The sequence below is a fragment of the Hemicordylus capensis genome, chromosome 2 (assembly GCF_027244095.1).
Source record: "Hemicordylus capensis ecotype Gifberg chromosome 2, rHemCap1.1.pri, whole genome shotgun sequence".
NCBI classification, from domain to species: domain Eukaryota; kingdom Metazoa; phylum Chordata; class Lepidosauria; order Squamata; family Cordylidae; genus Hemicordylus; species Hemicordylus capensis.
The window spans coordinates 103,018,903-103,037,729 of NC_069658.1; the positions used below are offsets into that span (position 1 = coordinate 103,018,903).

At 41.7% G+C, this 18,827-nt stretch overlaps 1 protein-coding gene across 4 annotated transcripts in view; it reads right to left on the reverse strand.

Annotated features, from left to right (window-relative positions):
- The window catches only part of PCSK5 (proprotein convertase subtilisin/kexin type 5), a 440,322-nt gene that overhangs the window by 233,022 nt on the left and 188,473 nt on the right, over positions 1-18,827 (reverse strand). For all 4 annotated transcript variants that reach the window (XR_008315836.1, XM_053294459.1, XM_053294457.1 and 1 more), the window contains exon 7: positions 17,464-17,636. Coding sequence is in view for 3 of the 4 variants with exons in the window: in XM_053294459.1 (XP_053150434.1) it covers positions 17,464-17,636 (173 nt within the window). In the remaining variant the exon portion in view is untranslated. The remainder of the gene's footprint in view (positions 1-17,463; positions 17,637-18,827) is intronic.

An 18,827-nucleotide genomic window follows, 5' to 3' on the forward strand; every position in this document is an offset into this window, starting at 1 on the left:
TGTTGAGCAGTGGATTAAAGGTGTGTTGAGGAAGTTATAAAATATCAAGAAATGTTGGGCATAAACCAGCAAGTACTTCAATGTTGACATACATGCAACCTCTACCATCTGACTCTGATCTTGCAGTGTAAACTGTCCTATAGTACATGCTTGATGTCCAGATAGGCAAGCTGGAGAGGAAAATTTTGGATGCTAACTGAGCAAAGAGGCACCGTTTCAAAATGGTGATTCTCTTTATTTCGCAAGGAGAGAGCAACTGGCCCTATACATACCCAGCACAGCATTCCTCCAGTGACTGTTGTTGTTGTTGTTATTATTATTAGTATTTATTATTTTTTACATTTATATCCCGCTCTTCCTCCAAGGAACCCAGAGCAGTGTACTACATATTTGAGTTTCTCTTTCACAACAACCCTGTGAAGTAGGGTAGGCTGAGAAAGAAGTGACTGGCCCAGAGTCACCCAGCTAGTTTTATGGCTGAATGGGGATGTGAACTTGGGTCTCCCTGGTTCTAGTCCAGCACTCTAAGCACGACACCATGCTGGCTCTCTGTTGCTGGTGTTTAATTTTTTTTTTAATTGCAGTCCCTTTGGGTACCAGAAGCCTTTTTATTTATTTATATCTATGTAAACCACATTCGGAACTTTTGTTGAAATGTGGTATATAAATATTCACCGCATCTATGCATTGGGGGAACAGGTTAACTCCCTCACATATGCCATGGCCCTAAATAAGTCCCCCTGCTCCTGGCACCTGCTACTTGCAATGAAAAAATATATTTATATACTTATTTACATGTGTATACCGCCTCAAGCTTCCATCTCTGAGCAGTTTACAGCAACATAAAACAAATTAAAACACAAATTAAAACCTTGAAACAATTTAAAACTACAAGTCTAATTAAAAAGCTTGGGTGAATAAATTGTCAGAGGTGATAATATATAATATAAATACTCTGGATTAATACAATATTATTCCATATGAATATTATTGTGAAATTTATTTAATTCATAGATCCCTATTATCTTTTATTTCTGATCTCACTGAGTAATGATGAAAAACCCATTAATATTTCTAAGGGCAGCAAGTTTCTTATGTTTCAGCCTCATACTAATTATAATCGATATCTTTTCTCCATTGAGATTTGTTTAGAACAAATAAAATATATGAATGGGAATGCATTTTAAAATCAGGTTTGTCTTGCATTCTATTGCTTATCTATGCAGTTAATTTCCTTTCTTTGGATTACAAATTTATTAGTACCAAATTGCCTGCTGTTGCCTATAGCCCCTACTGCTCTAATCTCTGCAGGTCACTGCTTCTGTCTTCCTGTGTATTTCCTACTCCTTTAGATTTAGTTTTCTTCCCTTAGCCAATTTGGTCACACTCACTGCTGAATGGACTAAAGCAACAACCACTGAAGTAAAAGACTCATTAACTAACTTCATTTCATCATGCCTGCCAGTCAGAGAAATGTGATAATGCTGACTTAGGCATGAGTTCAGTAATTCCTTTTTGGAGACTTGTTGAAAACCAAATACTTAAAATCAACATTCTATGATTCTAAAATACTTTCTTTTTCTAGCAGCAGGCCACTAACATTGTGAGACTTTTTGTGATGGACTGATACTTAATTTCTCACTGTGCTTTATACAAAAATGCATATTAAAAGTACTTCTTTGGCTTTCCATTTTGGAGGGAATGTACAGGGTCATTTTAAAACATTCTTACCACCCAGAATCCCAGTCTGTAATTTCTTAAACTTTTGTTTGTATTTGGTATTATCCAACTCATTGCAGCATTAGCTTCCAGTTTATAGGACTTTGTGCTTTATGCAGACTTTATTGCTGACTTTGTGCAGCAATCTAGAAAATGGGTTTTTTCTAGTTAAACTGCTTAAGGCTGTTCTCATGAGCTACTTAACCTAGGCTAGGCCAGCTTGACTAGGGCTGCTTGTGTGCAGCATTGGGATCCACACAGATCCTGGTGCTGTCCAACTGCCTAACCCCACTTTTAAACCCAGCCTTTAGCCAAGGTTAACCCTGGTGCTGTGTAAGAGAGAGCACACAGAAACAGGAGTTTAGGGCGTTTATCTCACGTGGGCATTGTGGGATACATGGAGGCTGGGATGCATTGCCCTGGCCTCTGGAGATCCATGCTATATGTTATTCCCATCAATTAAGTAAGACATTGATATAGGGCTGTCACTTGACCATTAACTGCCTATATATGGCTTATTCTTTTCTGGTTTAAGTATATGAATATGAAATAGTATTACACACTGGTTTAGCCTTAAAGCTATGCAAAACTGATACTGCACTTGGTATATTTGCCCATGTAATTGAATGTTCCTGAACTTTTAAGGGATCAGGATAGGATGCCTGGACTGCACAGTTTCTCCCATAGGCAATATTCCCTCTGTTTGCTTTAATAATTGTCAAAGCTTACATTGGCACTGATATTAGCGATGGTGAATGCTAAATGGGGTTCCCTGGCTTGCATTAGCCACTGTTCATAGTGGTGCTGATGTAGCCTTAAATCATGGTTAAGAAAATATGAGTGTCCTGCATTTGTATAGAAAATATATTTATTCAGTTAGTTATTGCTATGCAAGATGGTGGGGCATCCCTCTAACAGTGGAGATGTGCAAAGCTCACCCACCCAATATGTCAAAACTTCCTTCATCATCCCGATCAATAAAAATGTCTTTATAAATGAACACACATTTCAAAAGTAAAATGGTTTGTTCCAATTATCTCTTGTAGGTAAATGTTTAATTTTTGGACAAAAATATCAGCAAGAAAAGATTACTAATTACTAAGCTAGTCTTGTGGTAGCAGGCATGACTTGTCCCCTAAGCTAAGCAGGGTCCACCCTGGATGCATATGAATGGGAGATTTGATGTGTGAGCACTGTAAGAGATTCCCCTTAGGGGATGGAGCCACTCTGGGAAGAGCAGAAGGTTCCAAGTTCCCTCCCTGGCTTCTCCAAGATTGGGCTGAGAGAGAGAGAGAGTCCTGCCTGCAATCTTGGAGGAGCCGCTGCCAGTCTGTGTAGACAATACTGAGCTAGATGGACCTATGGTCTGACTCAGTATATGGCAGCTTCCTATGTACTTGAGTAAATTCATTGGAAAGTATAACATGACTGTGATATAAACTTTAATGGCCTATTTAACAATATATTGTTGTACACGACACAAAAAATATGTTAGATTGTAAGGTGCCATTAAAATATTTTTTCTTAACAGTCTAACGTGGCTTTCTTCCAGAACTTTTCATATTACAGATGCAAACTGAGGCTACAGGAAAGTGACTTGCCCACAGCCACACAATGAGTTTGACAAAATCTTTCAATACTCAACAAAGTAGCCCTGCTGCATGAAGCTATATATACACAGTGGCTGACATGCTACACAGTGTTAGAACTATGTAATAGAAGCTGTGTTGATGGAGGATTCAGCTGCACAGCTGCATGCAGCATGTTGCTGAGCAGGAAGATGCAGGGAGCAGGAGTGACTTGCCATCTTCTCTTCTCCCTCTGGAAGTACTTTTTGGTTTCAGAAATTGTGAAACCCTCAAGAACATATTCCTGAAGCTGAAAGTCCTTTGGGAGGACTTTGTTTTGTTGTTATAAGGATGAGCTGGTATGGGCTTCAGGGGCGGTGATTTAAAGCTTCCATTCCTTGTTTGCTATTCACTGCAGTTTATCATTTGATCTAAACTCAGCAATCTGTGATGTATAAACCAGTTAGGTATAAGCCAAGATATCAAACCAACAGATTTCATAAGAACTGTCTACACTGGGCCATAGACTGTGTGAGGAAAGTATTTTCCTAGCCAATCTGAACAGTACCCTTCCTATATTCTTTTCTGCGGCACTGAACTGATAAATGCTGAAGCCTTATATGCCCAAATGAGCGCACCTCTGTTAAAAACAACATTTCAGTTGTGCTCATGTTCAGTTATTTCAGTTAAGGCAATGAGTTAAAGTTTCACATGTAAGCTGGATAACTTGTGTTCTCAGTCAATCGATCAGTTTATTTGTTTCGCCATAGCTACAACAAAAATATTCTGATTCAAAATTTAGGTATTTAAAACAATGACATTAAAAATGCAGACATTGACTCAGAATAATTCAGAACAATTAGGAAGATCGTATCAGCTTGCTGTGTTCTTTGATGGCAGAAACTAAAAATCTGGCTACTTCTCTTGTAATGTGGGGCTTTGTGTTAGCTAATTAAAAATTTGCATAGAACTCCAAAGATCTCCCAATAATGTGTGTTTTAAAACCAGAGTAAATGAACATATGAACAGACTGTATACAAATGGACAGTTCACCCTGAAGTTACGGCAGGAGTGTCTGATCCAATCCTACCCCCACCCCCACCGCTACATCTTTGTCTCTCTATCTTATTCCAATGACAGCATCAGCAGGCAATAAGTGTAATTAAAAAGCTCCTCCTGTGATGTGCTATGCAGTGATTTTGAGGCTTGAGTGTACAGAAAATGAAATGAAATGGGGCATAAACAAGAACAACAAATCAAGTGCAAAGAACATGTGAACAGATGAAGCTTAGGTGAATGGATATTACTACTCCTGTAAATAAAGCAATACAAGGGAAAGGAATCATTTTGATAATCTTTTACTGAACAGAATTATTTGGTCCTCCTTAACAGTGAAAGAGATAAAGAACTACATAATTTCCCCCCATGTCTCATATGATATAAAAAGTGAAAGATAAATTATCAAATGGAAGCCTACTTCTCTAAACACAGACACACACTAGACTTGTTTACATGACCATTTTGAGATGGAAAGGAGCCCAGGTGAGATGTTATCATGTATGCAACACATAAGCATCACCTCAGCTTGGCTCTGCAAACCTTGCAAACACATGAGCATTGCTGCCAAGGGTCTCCATTGCTGAACTTGGTAGCTGCAAGCCCTGCCCTTCCATGCAAGGTCCTTCAAGAGTGTCTATGCCTTCCCAGCATGCATTGTGCTGCCAGTGGACTGAAAAAGCTCCATGACATCGGCAGCTGTCCTCCCATTGGCCCTGAAGGAGCAGGAGCAGGATGCAGCCCGCTGAAGGTGCTGAGTGCCAGTGACTAGGTAGAATAGGCATGAAGGTTATCACAGCTGGAGAATCAGGGTAGGGAGACTCTCCTCTCCTCTACCCTTAAAAATTGGGTACAAAAGTCCTTCTGTGACCAACTGGAGCTGCAGGGAAAGTGCAGGTTCTGACAATCATGAAAAGCAGGGCTACCTACTTCCTACTAGAGATGTGCACGAACCTGTTTGGAGGCCCTTTTATGGGCCTCCGAACAGGTTTGAACACTGGGAGGTTTGAAATTCGAAGGCTGGGGGATCGCACTTTAAGGGCGGGAGATGGTGCACTTACCCCTCCCTCTGCTTTCCCCCCACCGGCGCTTGGTATTTGCAAAGTGCTATGGAGCGGGAGCATACCTCCCTGCCACACCGTCCATTCCCTGGCTGGAAGTAGCTAGCACACATGTTCATGTCGCGCTCACGCGTGAGCCTACCCGACGTGCGCAAGCGTGCTGTGCACACGCAGCAGCTACTTCTAGCCACTTTTTTTACTTACATTAACACTGGTCGTGTGAACCAGGTAACACTCTCACTCTCTACTCAAAGCAGAACATATATTGGTAAATTCAAGAACCTTTACATTCTGCATTCCTCGGCACAGTTATACATCTACAAGTCCCACTGAAATAAATGGGATTCAAGCTAGCTTTAATTGCATTGTGCAGGTCTGCAGCTCCACATCCTAAGCACACTTAATGATAAAATTCCAATATAATCTAGTGCTTATAATCAGAGTATATTGAGCATTTAAGATTTCTAAATTGCACTGTCTATACAATATTACAATTTTTGAATGCTTTTTGGATTTTTAAAAAAGCTCTTTTTAAATAATCCAGACTTCTTCTTCTACCTTCTGAAGATTGACAGTTGTTTTGTGATGGTAACAGAGCCTTCTGTTCCTACAAACACTTTGAACACACCCTCCACTGCCAAAGTTGATGAAGCGAGAGAGATTAAAAGGGGCAGTGATGATGAGAGGGGAGGCACCAAGCAGAGTTCTCACAAGAGGCTCAACAGCACAACATCTGATCATTAATGTCCATCAAGCATGTTGGCTCTCATCCAGCTCACTAAAAAGAATGGTGTAGTGGGAACAAGAAGAAGGCCAATGTGCCGACCCAGGCAAAAAGCCAAAGTGTCTGATTTGGTTTTCAGAGCCTGTCCTCCCACTCTCTATTACATTAAGAGAATGATAGGCCATGCCAGAGCTGCACAGGACCTCATGGGGATATGGATCTGACACAGCAAAATATGCAGCTGCCTTTACAGCATCAGAACACTGGTTAACGTCTTAAAAATTATAGTAACTTATTCGAGGCATCACAAATAGCTTTAATGTTTTAGAAACCTGAGGGGTATTATCTACAATATTTTTGTTTGGGCTAAAGACTGCTTAAATGCAAAGTTAAAATAGTAGAATCTTGCATAAACAAACAGAACTCTAAGTAAATTATTATCACTGCAGTATCAGGAATAGCAGAAGGTTGCCGGTTTGAATCTCCGCTGGGTACTATATTGGGCAGCAGCGATATAGGAAGATGCTGAAAGGCATCATCTCATATTGTGTGGGAGGAGGCAATGGAAAACCCCTCCTATATTCTACCAAAGAAAACCACAGGGGTTTTCCCAGGAGTCGAAATTGACTTGACGGCACACTTTACCTTCACCTTTATCAGGAATAGCACTCCTTAAGATGTACTCTGACAGGTTTCTTCATCTTAAAACCCTCCTGACACCTCTGTCCACTTTTTATATCTCTGCTACCACCAATCTCTTATTATTCTTAATATAAAATCTCCTCCTGTAGAAAGTGGTAATAAGGCATGAATGTGGTTTTAATCCCTGTTAATTTACATAGGTTTTTAGTTATATTTTTTAGAAGTTATTTTTATCCAGTAACCTCTTAGCATTTCAGTTGGGTTAAAAGGTGGAGGGAAGAGGGGAACATAACCAGTATACTGAAGAGGTTGAAGAGATTGGTTAAATGACAGTTCTATTCCCTATTGAACCCCCAAACTAGATTCCCCTTCTTCCCTGGACAGGTCCATCCTCTAGGCTGGGTGAGAGGGGTGATTGCCCCTAGCCCCGAGCTCTCCCAGATGCTCCTTGTCTCCCTCCCTGCTCAGTGAAATGAAATTGAGTGCTTTTGTAGGGGAAAATTCTCTAGCAGCTTTAGGGTTAATTTAGCACCTAGTGCTAAAGAGTCCTACTGCCTCCCTCCTGCTTTGAGCAGAGAGAGGAACTTCCCAGCTCTGTGCAAGAGGATACTAAATGAGAGGCCTGCATGTGCCCTGATTAAGCATCAGGGCACATGCACGTCTCTCTTTTAGTATCCAGCTCACATGCCACTGGGAAGTTTGGTTGCCACTCTCCTTGCTGGAACAAGGTGGGAGGTGATCAACCTTCTTAGTGCTGTAAATGCTGGATACTCCATAGTGCCGTGGGTGTGTGTGTGCAGCTGATGGGGAGTGCCCCACAGAGTAGCCAGCAGGCCAAGGGGTGAGGAGCGGTGATGGAGGGTGGCTTAGGGGGCGTGCTGCTCCTCCGAAGCCCCATACCCACCTATGGTCCCTGCAGCCACCATAACTCAAGCTCCAGAATAAAGTGACTTTGTTTCCCCCTGCTGTTGGTTTTCTGTTGGGGTTTTACAGTTGAGCACTAAAGATTCTGTGGCAGTTTTCAGTTGCTGGAGGCTAAGCCAGGGGTCTAGGCCTGACACACAGCTTCATGAATGGAGCCACACAACTTCTTCCCACCAGCGTTTCACAGAGATCAGCTCCAATATGTCTGCCATTACTCTCTCTCCCAAGCCACCTTTTGTCCTCAGCTCTGCTCGGATTCACCTCTGAGCTCCTTCAACTCACTCCTGAGGCCCTGCACCAAAAGCCACTTTCTTCCCTTCTGGAATCTTCAGTTAGAGAGCTAGCCAATACTAGCCCAGTTACCAATCTTGCAACTATTTGGCCAGTACCTTCCCCTGTGGAGCTCTTCTACTGGTCTGTTCAGGATGTCACCTAAACTCTTAAGTTTTGAATGGAGTTAGATGTGTGGTGGGAGTGCAAGGATGGAAGAATGACCCTACTGTCACCACTGCTGTGTGCAATGGAGGCTCCAAGACTGAAGGAATGTGAGACAGTGCACATGTGAATGGGTGCACAGGGGAGGGAAGGACGAAACAGTGTAGGCTCCCGCATGCTGTTTTTCACATGCACCAAATGCTGAGGAGAGGGGAAAGTAATTTGTGCTCTGATGGTGATGAAGTTGGTTGAAGCATGGAGGAGTGCAGCACCAGGAGTGGCTGCCTAGCTGGCTGGCAAGGCAGGGGAGGCGAGCGAAGCAGTCCCAGAGGTGAGCCGGGTAGGCGTGTGTTCTTCACATGCATCTACTCAATTATAGCTCCATCCGATTCACCTTGTGAACAATTGAATTCTTGAAATCTTTTTCACTGCTAGATCAATTATCTTCCATCTTGTACTTGTGCATGTGACCGGGGGGGGTGGGGGCGGCGGCGGCTAACTAGCTATCTAGCTATCAACAGCTCTTTGCATTTATCTCCATTGCATTTCATTTTAATTGCATCTCAGTACAGTGGTCCCTCGACTTACAAACTACTCGACATAAGTATTTTTCGAGTTACAAACGGCAGTTTTAGATCCGGTTTTAGATGCGGTTTTTTTGACTTACAAATTTTTAGATGGGGTTTCCTCGACTTACGAATTTTACATGCGGTTTCCTTGACTTGCCTGCCTGTTTACTGCCTCTTTATTCTTGAAAAGAAATGTTCCTGTGCAGTTTGCAAGCCTTACTGGGGGTCTGGGTCTTTTTTCTAGGCTCCGGAACACATTAATCCGTTCCCAATGCATTCCTATGGGAAACCGCTTTTCGACTTACGAACTTTTCGACTTACAAATGTGCATTCGGAACGGATTAATTTCGTAAGTAGAGGGACCACTGTATTCCCTTCTATCAAAGTCATTTTCAATGGTGTTCCTGACATCTGAGGTGCTCACTATCCCTCCCAGTTTTGTGCCATATGCACATTTGATGAGGATTCTAGTACACTCCATCTAAGTCAATGATTAAAATGGTGAAGAGCACTGAAAGCTTTGGAACCTTACTTGAAACCTGCCTCTGGTTTGATGAGGAGCCATTGATGGGCATTCGTTGAATACAATATTCCAAACATTTATGAATCCACCTGAAGCTGTTTATCAGCTAGCCCACATTTGACCAGTGTGCTATCCAAAATATCATGAGTAATTTTGTCAGACGCTTTGATGAAATCAAGATTAGTTACATCCACAGCATTCTCACAATCCACTACGCTAGTAACCCAACTGAAAGCCAGACAGGATTTATTCTTGGCAAGTTTGTAACATATCATTAAATTTACTGGATGTATGTTGTCAAAGGATTTAAGTATAATTATGATTGCTATAAATAAGTTTATACCACTTTCAACATTAAAAATGCCCTCAAAGTGCTTTACATAGCATTTAAAAACTCTAGACTGAATTGTGGTCTATGTAGACAAGAATAAAGACCCAACTAAGATGCTGAAAGGCATCATCTCACACTGTGAGGGAGGAGGCAATGGTAAACCCCTCCTGTATTCTACCAAAGAAAACCATAGGGCTCTGTGGGCGGCAGCAGTCGAAATTGACTTGATGGCACACTTTAGCATTGCACAGAGAAATGGTAACAAAACCTTAATGGATTGTTTTGTTTTTTCATTAAAAAAAGGAAAGGGCTTAAGAGCAACAATTAGGAGAAGGTCAAATAGTGGCAGGGAAAGCACCATGCTTGCCGATTCTCTACTTCAAATAATCAGTTGCTTCCCTCCCTGAAATGATTCCACATGCATGTTTTTGAGGATAAACATATCTGGAACTCAAAGGGGATGTGAAATGGTGGGTGAGGTAAAACTAACTGCTCCTTTTCCCACAATAAATTTCCTCTAAATCCTCCTGGCTTCAAAGCAACTTTTCTCTATATTTTTTAAAAGGCTGTTTTGACTTTGTTACACACATTCACATGTAATGTTTAGTTAGGATCTCAAGTTATAATGCTAAGCAACATAGCTGCAACCTTTTAGAAAAATGAACTGAACTGTATTTAGGATTGAGGTGACAGTAGCCCAAGTCTTTGATATTAAGTCTGTTCTTCTTCAGCTCATAGGAGGTCATGTCCCCAAAACACATTTCCAGTCTTGCTGACATGATTTTTGTTACTGGTAATCATCTATTCCACACAGAGATAGTTTATGTATGCCAGGGTATCCAACACTCCCATCCTCAGCAATAGCAGCTCCACTACATTGCAAACCACTTCTGAATTTCCCTCTAGTTTTTGAGTCAATAGGCTAAATGCAGTACTGAACAACTACTCAATGGGAGCTTTCTCCCTTGGTCAAAAAGCAGCTGTGGGTGGCTGGGTGGGTGATGATCTGACTGGGCTGGGGACACAGCAGGGGCAAAGGGTTAAATACATACAACCCCCCCCCCGCCATGTGTATTATTTAACCAAAATAAATAAACCTGCAGCTGCCTAGCACATGCTCAAAGTAACATCCAGTTTAACCCCTTAGAAACTTTGGTGCACAGACCTTCCTTTGTATTAAGGCTGTTGTGAAACAGCACATATATCTTAACAATGTCTTTACAACTGAAATCTAGTTTTAACCTGGAGACATATATGCCGACTTCATTGCTTGTAAAACCAGGAACTGTAATTTGTCTTTCTATTTGAAATATTTGCTTTCTTAATAAAGTTATTACAGTTGTTAAAACATTATCTATCTGAAATGGCTAATATACATGCATAGCTAACCAACATGGTCAGTATTTAAATTGAGATCTGAGCTAATTAAAATTCACTGTAGGGGATTTATTCTGTTTTTCAGTTCAGCCTGAAGAAGGGCTGTTTGATATATTTAAATCTGTACCTCTTCTATCAACACAAGATGGTTCAATAAAAGCTATTCGCTTACTTACTCTTTTCATGACCTTCTTAACAGTAGGGAAAGGAAGAAGTTCTAAACAACTATTTAACTTGCATTTTAAAGTTCTATCTGAATTTTAAAATGTGGTTTCTTATTGAAGAATGGTATTGTATCTGAAACTCTTTTTGCAATAAAGGTTTTTGTTTCTCACTGCCGCAACTGTGTAATTTTGTAGAATAAATTGTACAAAACAGAAAACTAGTGCCTTGCTCCTTGACTGTAAATAATTTTTATTAAGAATACTTATATACCACTTTTCAACAGAAAGTTCACAAAGTGTTTTACATAGTAAGTATGTCATCTTTGCTATTAAAAAAAGCCTTGCAAATTAGTTCACAAAAATTACAAGGTCTCCTTATGCTTAGCCATCTGTGGCATGATGAAATCAGGCCAGCCTTCCAAATGTTAGCAACCTGCACGTGGTTACTCTGCAGGTTTAAAAAAAAAAGGCACTCAAATGTTTTAAGTATATATTTAAAAGTTACTACAACATTTTTCTAGACAGCCATACATGAACTTAAAACTATACTCTTTGGGGGAAGTTCCTTGACTTTCAGCTTGGCCCTACCATCGGTCAGAGGTGATTCACTGCAAGGAGTTTGCTTCCCCTCTCCCTGACAGAAGAGGAAACCTCTGTTTCAACTGGGAGTTTCCCAAAGATTGCAGAATGGAAGGGAAGCACAATTAGGCCCCTGTCATCAGCTGGTTAGGAGTAACAAGGCAACTGGAGTGTGTAGACATGTGTCTGGCGTAGATAGCAGGTGTTGTATTATTTAGGGGTGTGCATTTTGGAATTTTCTTGTTTCGATTTGTTTCTGAACTGAAACACTCCCGTTTTGTTTTGTACCCAAATTTTCTGAATCCGAATCAGCCCTGTTTTGTTTTGTGGCCGAATTTTCCGAATCCGAATCTGAATCGATTTGGATTTTTAAAAAGGGTCCCAGGGCAAAAAGAGTGGGTGGTGGTGGTAGTGTCCAATGGGTGGAAGCTACCACCCAAATTTCAAAGGAATTAGGCAAAGGGCTGATTTTTTATGAATTTTTAAAGTTTACACATCTTTAAGAATTTTCCCATAGGGAATAATGGGGATTCCAGCAAATGTATCGCTTCAAATCAAGGGGAAAGGGATGACCCAGAGCGGAGTGTGGTGGGTGGTAGTGCCCAATGGGGGCAAGGAAACTTCCAGAATTATCTCGAAAGAATTAGGAACATAGGAAACTGCCATATACTGAGTCAGACCATTGGTCTATCTCGCTCAGTATTGTCTTCACAGACTGGCAGCGGCTTCTCCAAGGTTGCAGGCAGGAATCTCTCTCAGCCCTATCTTGGAGAAGCCAGGGAGGGAACCTGAAACCTTCTGCTCTTCCCAGAGCGGCTTCATCCCCTGGGGGGAATATCTTGCAGTGCTCACACATCAAGTCTCCCATTCATATGCAACCAGGGAAGATCCTGCTTAGCTATGGAGACAAGTCATTCTCAACCACAAGACTAGTTCTCCTCTCTATTGGGCAAAGGGCTGATCTTTGTGAATTGTTGACGTTTACATGTCTTTTAAGATTTCTCCCATAGGAAATAATGGAGGTTTCACCAGCCCCATAATTCCACTTGGAGGGCACTGGGGTTTCCCAGAGTGAGGGGTTGTGTAGTGCACATAGGGTGCCAACCACCTCCAAACCCACAAGCCCTTGGGGTACTTGGTTTTGTGTTTCTGAGATGTTCATTGTAGATTCTCTGGTAGCATATGAGATTTTCAGTGAAAAACAAGAATCCACTCTTATATGCTACCAGAGAATCTACACTCAGAACACCACAGAAACAACAGAACCCAGCACCCCATGGGTTAGCAACCCTTCCCCTGGCCAATGTGGGGTCAGTAAAGAGTGGCAAGAAGCAAAAGAGCCAATGGGGAACAAGGAGGGAATTGTCAGCAGGTCAGCCCATGATTTAGGTCACCGATCAGAAGGCTGGAAGGGTGGGGAATTCAAAGAGATGTCAAACACAAAATGGAGACTGACTCAGAGATCACCACAAAATGGAGGTCCGAAACAACAAAACGTTTTGTATCCGAAACAGGGACGTTTTGTTTTGTATATAAAACTTTTGGATCTGGAAAATGGGTGTTTTGTTTTGTCTACAAAACACCCGAAACAGGCTGTTTTGGGTACAAAACATTTTGTATCCGAAACGTTTCGCACATCCCTAGTATTATTGCAGTCTATTGTAAGCTGCCTTGAAGATCAATGGATCAAAAGTGGGCATAAATCTTCTAAATAAAAAAAAATATAGGTTTCTTTGTTTTTTTACTCAGCTCTTCAGGGATTACATTATTTTTAAAGAAAAGGGCAAGTATATATTTAGAAGGGGAGGGCAACTGGCCCTATCCAGCCCCAACACAGCATACCTCCAGTGGCTGTCACTGCCTTATGTTTCTTTTGGATTGTGAGCCCTTTGGGGACAGGGGACCATTTTATTTATGTAATTTTCTTTGTAAACTGCCTTTTGAACTTTGATTGAAGAGTGGCAAATAAATATACATCATCATATATTTTACCTTAAAGCAATTTCAAAAGAAAACAAATATATAGGAAAATCACAGCCACAGCTGCACATGAACCTTTCATTGCTAGTTTCTATTCAAATATACTAGCTGAACAAAGACAAATTAAAAAAATATCTTTTTATCCAAATTAGCACTTCTTTATATAAAAATTATATTGCATTTTGCTGGTAATCAACCATATTACCTCCTTCCCCTTCCCTTATTGTAATAAGAAACAGAATTTTCTAGGACAAGCCCAATAAAATGTCAATTAATAGATGGTCTCTGAGTAGTGGCCATTTGACTCTGTCCCTGTAGGTGTCTCTTTAACAGCAATTTGATGTGCATCAATTTAGCAGGTGATAATGTTTAGTTCCTTCCAGGCCACTAAAAGCTTACCTGCTGATTTTTGTATATCAAACCCCTGTTAAAGACACAGGAGAAGTCTAGGCCTATTTTAATCTGCCTAGTTTGTACCCTTATCTCTGAGCTAATTTTGTTCACAGTTTTGCACAGCCCGCAAACACAATACAAAAGCAGTTTCCTGGCTATTTTCAAGGCAGCTGCAGGTTTATGTTCCAGCTTTTACAACTGCAAACAGAGTTTACTTCACACTTCTCTATGCCAGCCTCAGGGCAAGGAAAACATAAATAGTAGGGGATTAAGAGCTCCTGCTAAAAACAAAGCTCACACACAGAGTGTCTGCTAAGTTCTTACTTAAGGCCTTTCCTGTGCATTGATTAAGCATGAGAAGGATAAAAACAGCAAGATCCTTTTGGGATACGATCTGCAGAAGGCTAGTATAGGCTCAGTTCAGTTACTGAACTGACCACATTCTACTTATATATTAAGGCTATTCTCATGATCGGCCAAACGTGGGCTAAGGGAGCCTAGCCCACTTTTGGGCGAGCATGAGAACCACCGGGCTCGCAGGCGAGCCCAGTTTCCTCAAAGTGGGTAACTCGCTTAAGTAGCCCTCTCCTTAGACAATGTTAGAGGAGTGAGCGCTCCGCTAACCCCATCTGTTTGATCATGTATTGCTGTGATGTGGCTCCACTCCATGGTAACACGAGGAGACCCCTGCTGGGAGGCTGAAACAAGCCTCCCGCCCCTGGGGGTCTCTCCAGGATGCCCCGTGTACTCACGCGGGTCATCCTGGAACTTCCAAGGGCAGCACGGCCCCCAATCCCCGCAGCCACCGCCGGCTCCATGATGGAGTGTGGGTGGCTGATCCGGCCACCCAGGGCTGCAGAAATGATAGTCTGCGGGGAGAGCAGGCTAAGCCCGCTCTCCCCGCAAACCCCATTCAGGCACTTCCCACTGCTCGTGAGAACTACCTCATTTACTTACTTCCTCACTTACTTCTACTACCACCACTACCGTTGCTAAAATAAGTGATTGCCGCTGAGGAATGTGCTGGAAATCAAAAGGGTTTCAGCAGCCATCACCTAGTCATTTGAGGAGGATGGCAATTTCTAGTCAGCAATGTTGTTCTCCCTGTTAAAAATGAACCTGCATTAATACAACTTAGGTACATTTCTGCAGAAACATCATCATTTGGATTATAAGAACCTTTAACAAAGAATCAACTATCCTTCAGTTCTGCCTCATTAAAAAGATTTCTGTTAACTTGGAACTCTTCAATTGAGATGGAACAAAGTGAGGGACCCTCCCCAGATTCATTTCAGATAGAACCTGAGTTTACCAGAGTCTGTGAAAGGAGTTAAAAATATTGAGAAAAGTCCTTGGCTTGCTCAGGCACCTTTAAGCCTGGCACATACCAACATCATTGTGGGGTATTTTGTGGTGTGTGTGTCAGATCTCTCACCATCATGATAAGTATAGTTCCCATGTGCCAAGAGCATTCCACGCCTCCAAACCAATTATCTATCCATGTTGGGGGCGGGGTGAGAGACCTCACCCCCTGCACTCTTATATGTAGTTTTGCTAACTGGCTGTTGCAACTCTTACAGTTTAAAAAAGAAACGGTAAGTCAAACTGACTAACACCAAGCCAGCAAGCATGAATAACTTCTAATCAGGTCTAATTTATTTATTTAATATATTTTTATACCACCCCAAATTCATGTCTCTTAAAAGGCTTGGTGAAAAATGCATCTTGAGAGTCTTTTAAAAAGGTGTCAGAGGCTCTTATTTCAGCAGGAAATACATTCCAAAGTCCACTGAATAACCCAAAGGTCTTGTGAATTTATATTTTATTTTATTTTATTTCTATACTGCTCTTCCACAAATGGCTCAGGGCAGTTTACATCTCACGACTACCCAAGGAGGGCTAACAAAATTGAGAAATAAGGACTTTTCAAAAGAAAGGAATAGGTTTTTGTTAAAGGACAAGAAAACAGAATAACCGGGTTTGAATATTGGTTGCAGTTAGTGAGATTGAAGGCTATTCCAAAAGAAAGGAGGGGGGAGGGGGGATTAACACAAACTGTCTGAGGAAAAACTGAAAGTAAAGGGCAGGCACCTTAATCCAAGCGTCCAGAATGCTGGGGTGCTGGGCTGGAATTGGGTTCCATTGTGGCCATGCTAGAAGCCAAATCCAAGTCTAAACAGCTGAGTGCAAAGGCAGAATTTGGCTGGGAAGGTTCTATTCAACAAGAGCAGAAAGAGTGCATAGCACATAGTATAAGCTGGGAGTTGCTGTGATCATTAGGGCAGTGGTGGGCAAACCTGGCCCTCCAGCTGTTGTTGAACTAGAACTCCCATCATTCCAAGCCATAATTTATGTTCAGCCACAGCTGGAGGACCAGGTTTGCCAATGCATGCATAAGGGTGTCGTTGGCTGGTCCATCAAACTTACCCTTTGTTCCCGTACTCTAGAACTGGATACAATCTCCTCCTTCCCAGGCAAAAAACATAATGTGCCTCCCTACATGACCATCCAAGATATTTTGCTGCCTGAAGTGAAGGACAATATCTGTTCTGAGAGACTCCTGTTCTCTCAGGCTTTTAATTAGAATTAATTTTAATAATTTTAAAAACTTGTTTTAATAATTTTATTCTATTTTTATTGTCATGTATTTTAATTTGTGACTTATAAATATTTTAAATTTTGTACACCGCCTAGAGATATACATATCAGACGGTATAAAAATATGATTATTGATCGATAGATATGACCCCATAATCTGTGGGCAGGTACTCAACATTCTCTGGCCATGCTGCTGAGGGAGTGGTGGCACATGAGCATTCTCAGACTATGCCCCAAAGCCAGGCAGTAGGAACAGGGGTGACCCTAGCTTGTATGGAGGTGGGAGAAGAAGAGGAGGAAAATTAAGAGACACTTCATTGCAGGACGAGGAGGAGGAAACAAACAGCATGCCCCAGTGGGAGTGAGGAAGGGTGGTAGCAGAAGGCCTGCCTCCCAGGTCCTGCCAATCATTCACGATTCCCCCCTCCAAAACCAGCTGTGCCTCCCAGTAGCGGCAGCAGCCCTTGCTTCTCATCCCATTCTGCCTTTTGAAAAGGCAGAGTGCAGTACACAGTGGCAGAAAGTGATCGAAAGACCCTGCTTGCTGTCTGTTCTACATTTCCCTTAATGGAAAGATGCCTGGGTAGGAACTAAGGCTTCTAGGCTCTGAAAAGCTAATGATGTCACCAGCGTGCCAGAGCCTAATTGTAGTTAACTGTAACTCCAGAATTATGTCCAAATGTTACTGTAATTAATTCTCAAAAGTTATTAAGCAGAACCAATAGGTTCTGCACACTCCTACCAACTATAGATGGTTTAATCACAAGATCCTTCTCTTTTGGCAGATGCACAAACAGAATACTTATGTATGCAAACATACCGTTCTGACACCATTCTCAAAGGCTTGTCGTGTTAAAGAAGCAGGTCCATCAACTGTTTTCCCATCATCATCAGGACCCCAGCTAGCACTGTAGATGTGTATATGCTGGGGATTGAGGCTAAGTGATTTTGCTTCCACCATATCCGTAACATCACCATCTAGCATCCGCACTCCTTGAAAAGGGGGGAAAAAAAGACAAATTGTATAAGAAAGGAATATTGAAAGCATACTGTGCTGGTGGAAAAAACTGTGCTTAAGAAAACCTTTTAAAAGTTGTTTTAAGCGATGTTCTCCTTGACTCTATACTGGTCATCTTTAAATGAAAGATTAGATACAGATAATGTTTTTATTTGTTCCCAAGACAGTTTGCTGTATTTAATTAAATATTTTGAAACAAAAATATTGCTATTTTTCAAACAGAAGGGGGAGAGGTTTTTTGTTTTAATTAGCCCAGATACTACTTCGATACTGACAGTTGATCAGTATCAACTATCAGTATCAACAAAAATATTGCTATTTTTCAAACAGAAGGGGGAGAGGTTTTTTGTTTTAATTAGCCCAGATACTACTTTGATACTGATAGTTTTTCAGTATCAACTGAAACTGATACTACTGAGCATCTGTTCAAAGGGAGAGTGAAGCAGGGTATAGCTGCTTTGCTTACACAGCAGCCTGTTGCTTGAATAAAGTTTGGAAACACAGGCACAGCATGAACATTACCAGGCCTCTGGATCTGACCTAAGTTTTTTGCATTTGACACCTCTTTCCTGGTTTTAAAAGAAGTTAAAAGGAGTTAAAGATCTGAGCAAAACAGTGATAGTGTTAGGGGAAAAAATTAACTTGATTTTTTAGTGTGAACATGCATGCAAGTGTACCAAATAGCTACAGGAAAGATGTTCGGCCCCTTCTAGTTTGGACAGCCTCTGCTAGTATGCTGTTCTCTGGGCCCCTCTGAGCCACTGAGGCAGGGGCGTAGCTATAATTGAGCAAAAGGGTTCAAAGAACATGGGCCCCCAGCTCTTGAGGGCCCTCCAGCTCGATCCCTCCCTATTTTTTTCATTATCTCCCTCACTCTGGGGGGCCACCAGAGAGAGGGATGAACACGGGCCCCATCTCCCCTAGCTACGCCCCTGCATGATTGAGGTGAGGAGGTGACGAAAACAAACATGGTTCTTGTGGATCCTCAGAACACCTGCTGCCAAGACAGTTGTGGAGAGTCTTGTGCTTCTGCTGCAGCCTACCCCAGTTCTGTTCCAATCCTGCTTGGAGAGGGAGGTTTGAGCATGAGCTTACTTCCCTTCAGCACGACTCAGAATGGCACTGTGGGAAGTTGCAACAGTAAAGGGTACTCATTGTTGGTGTAG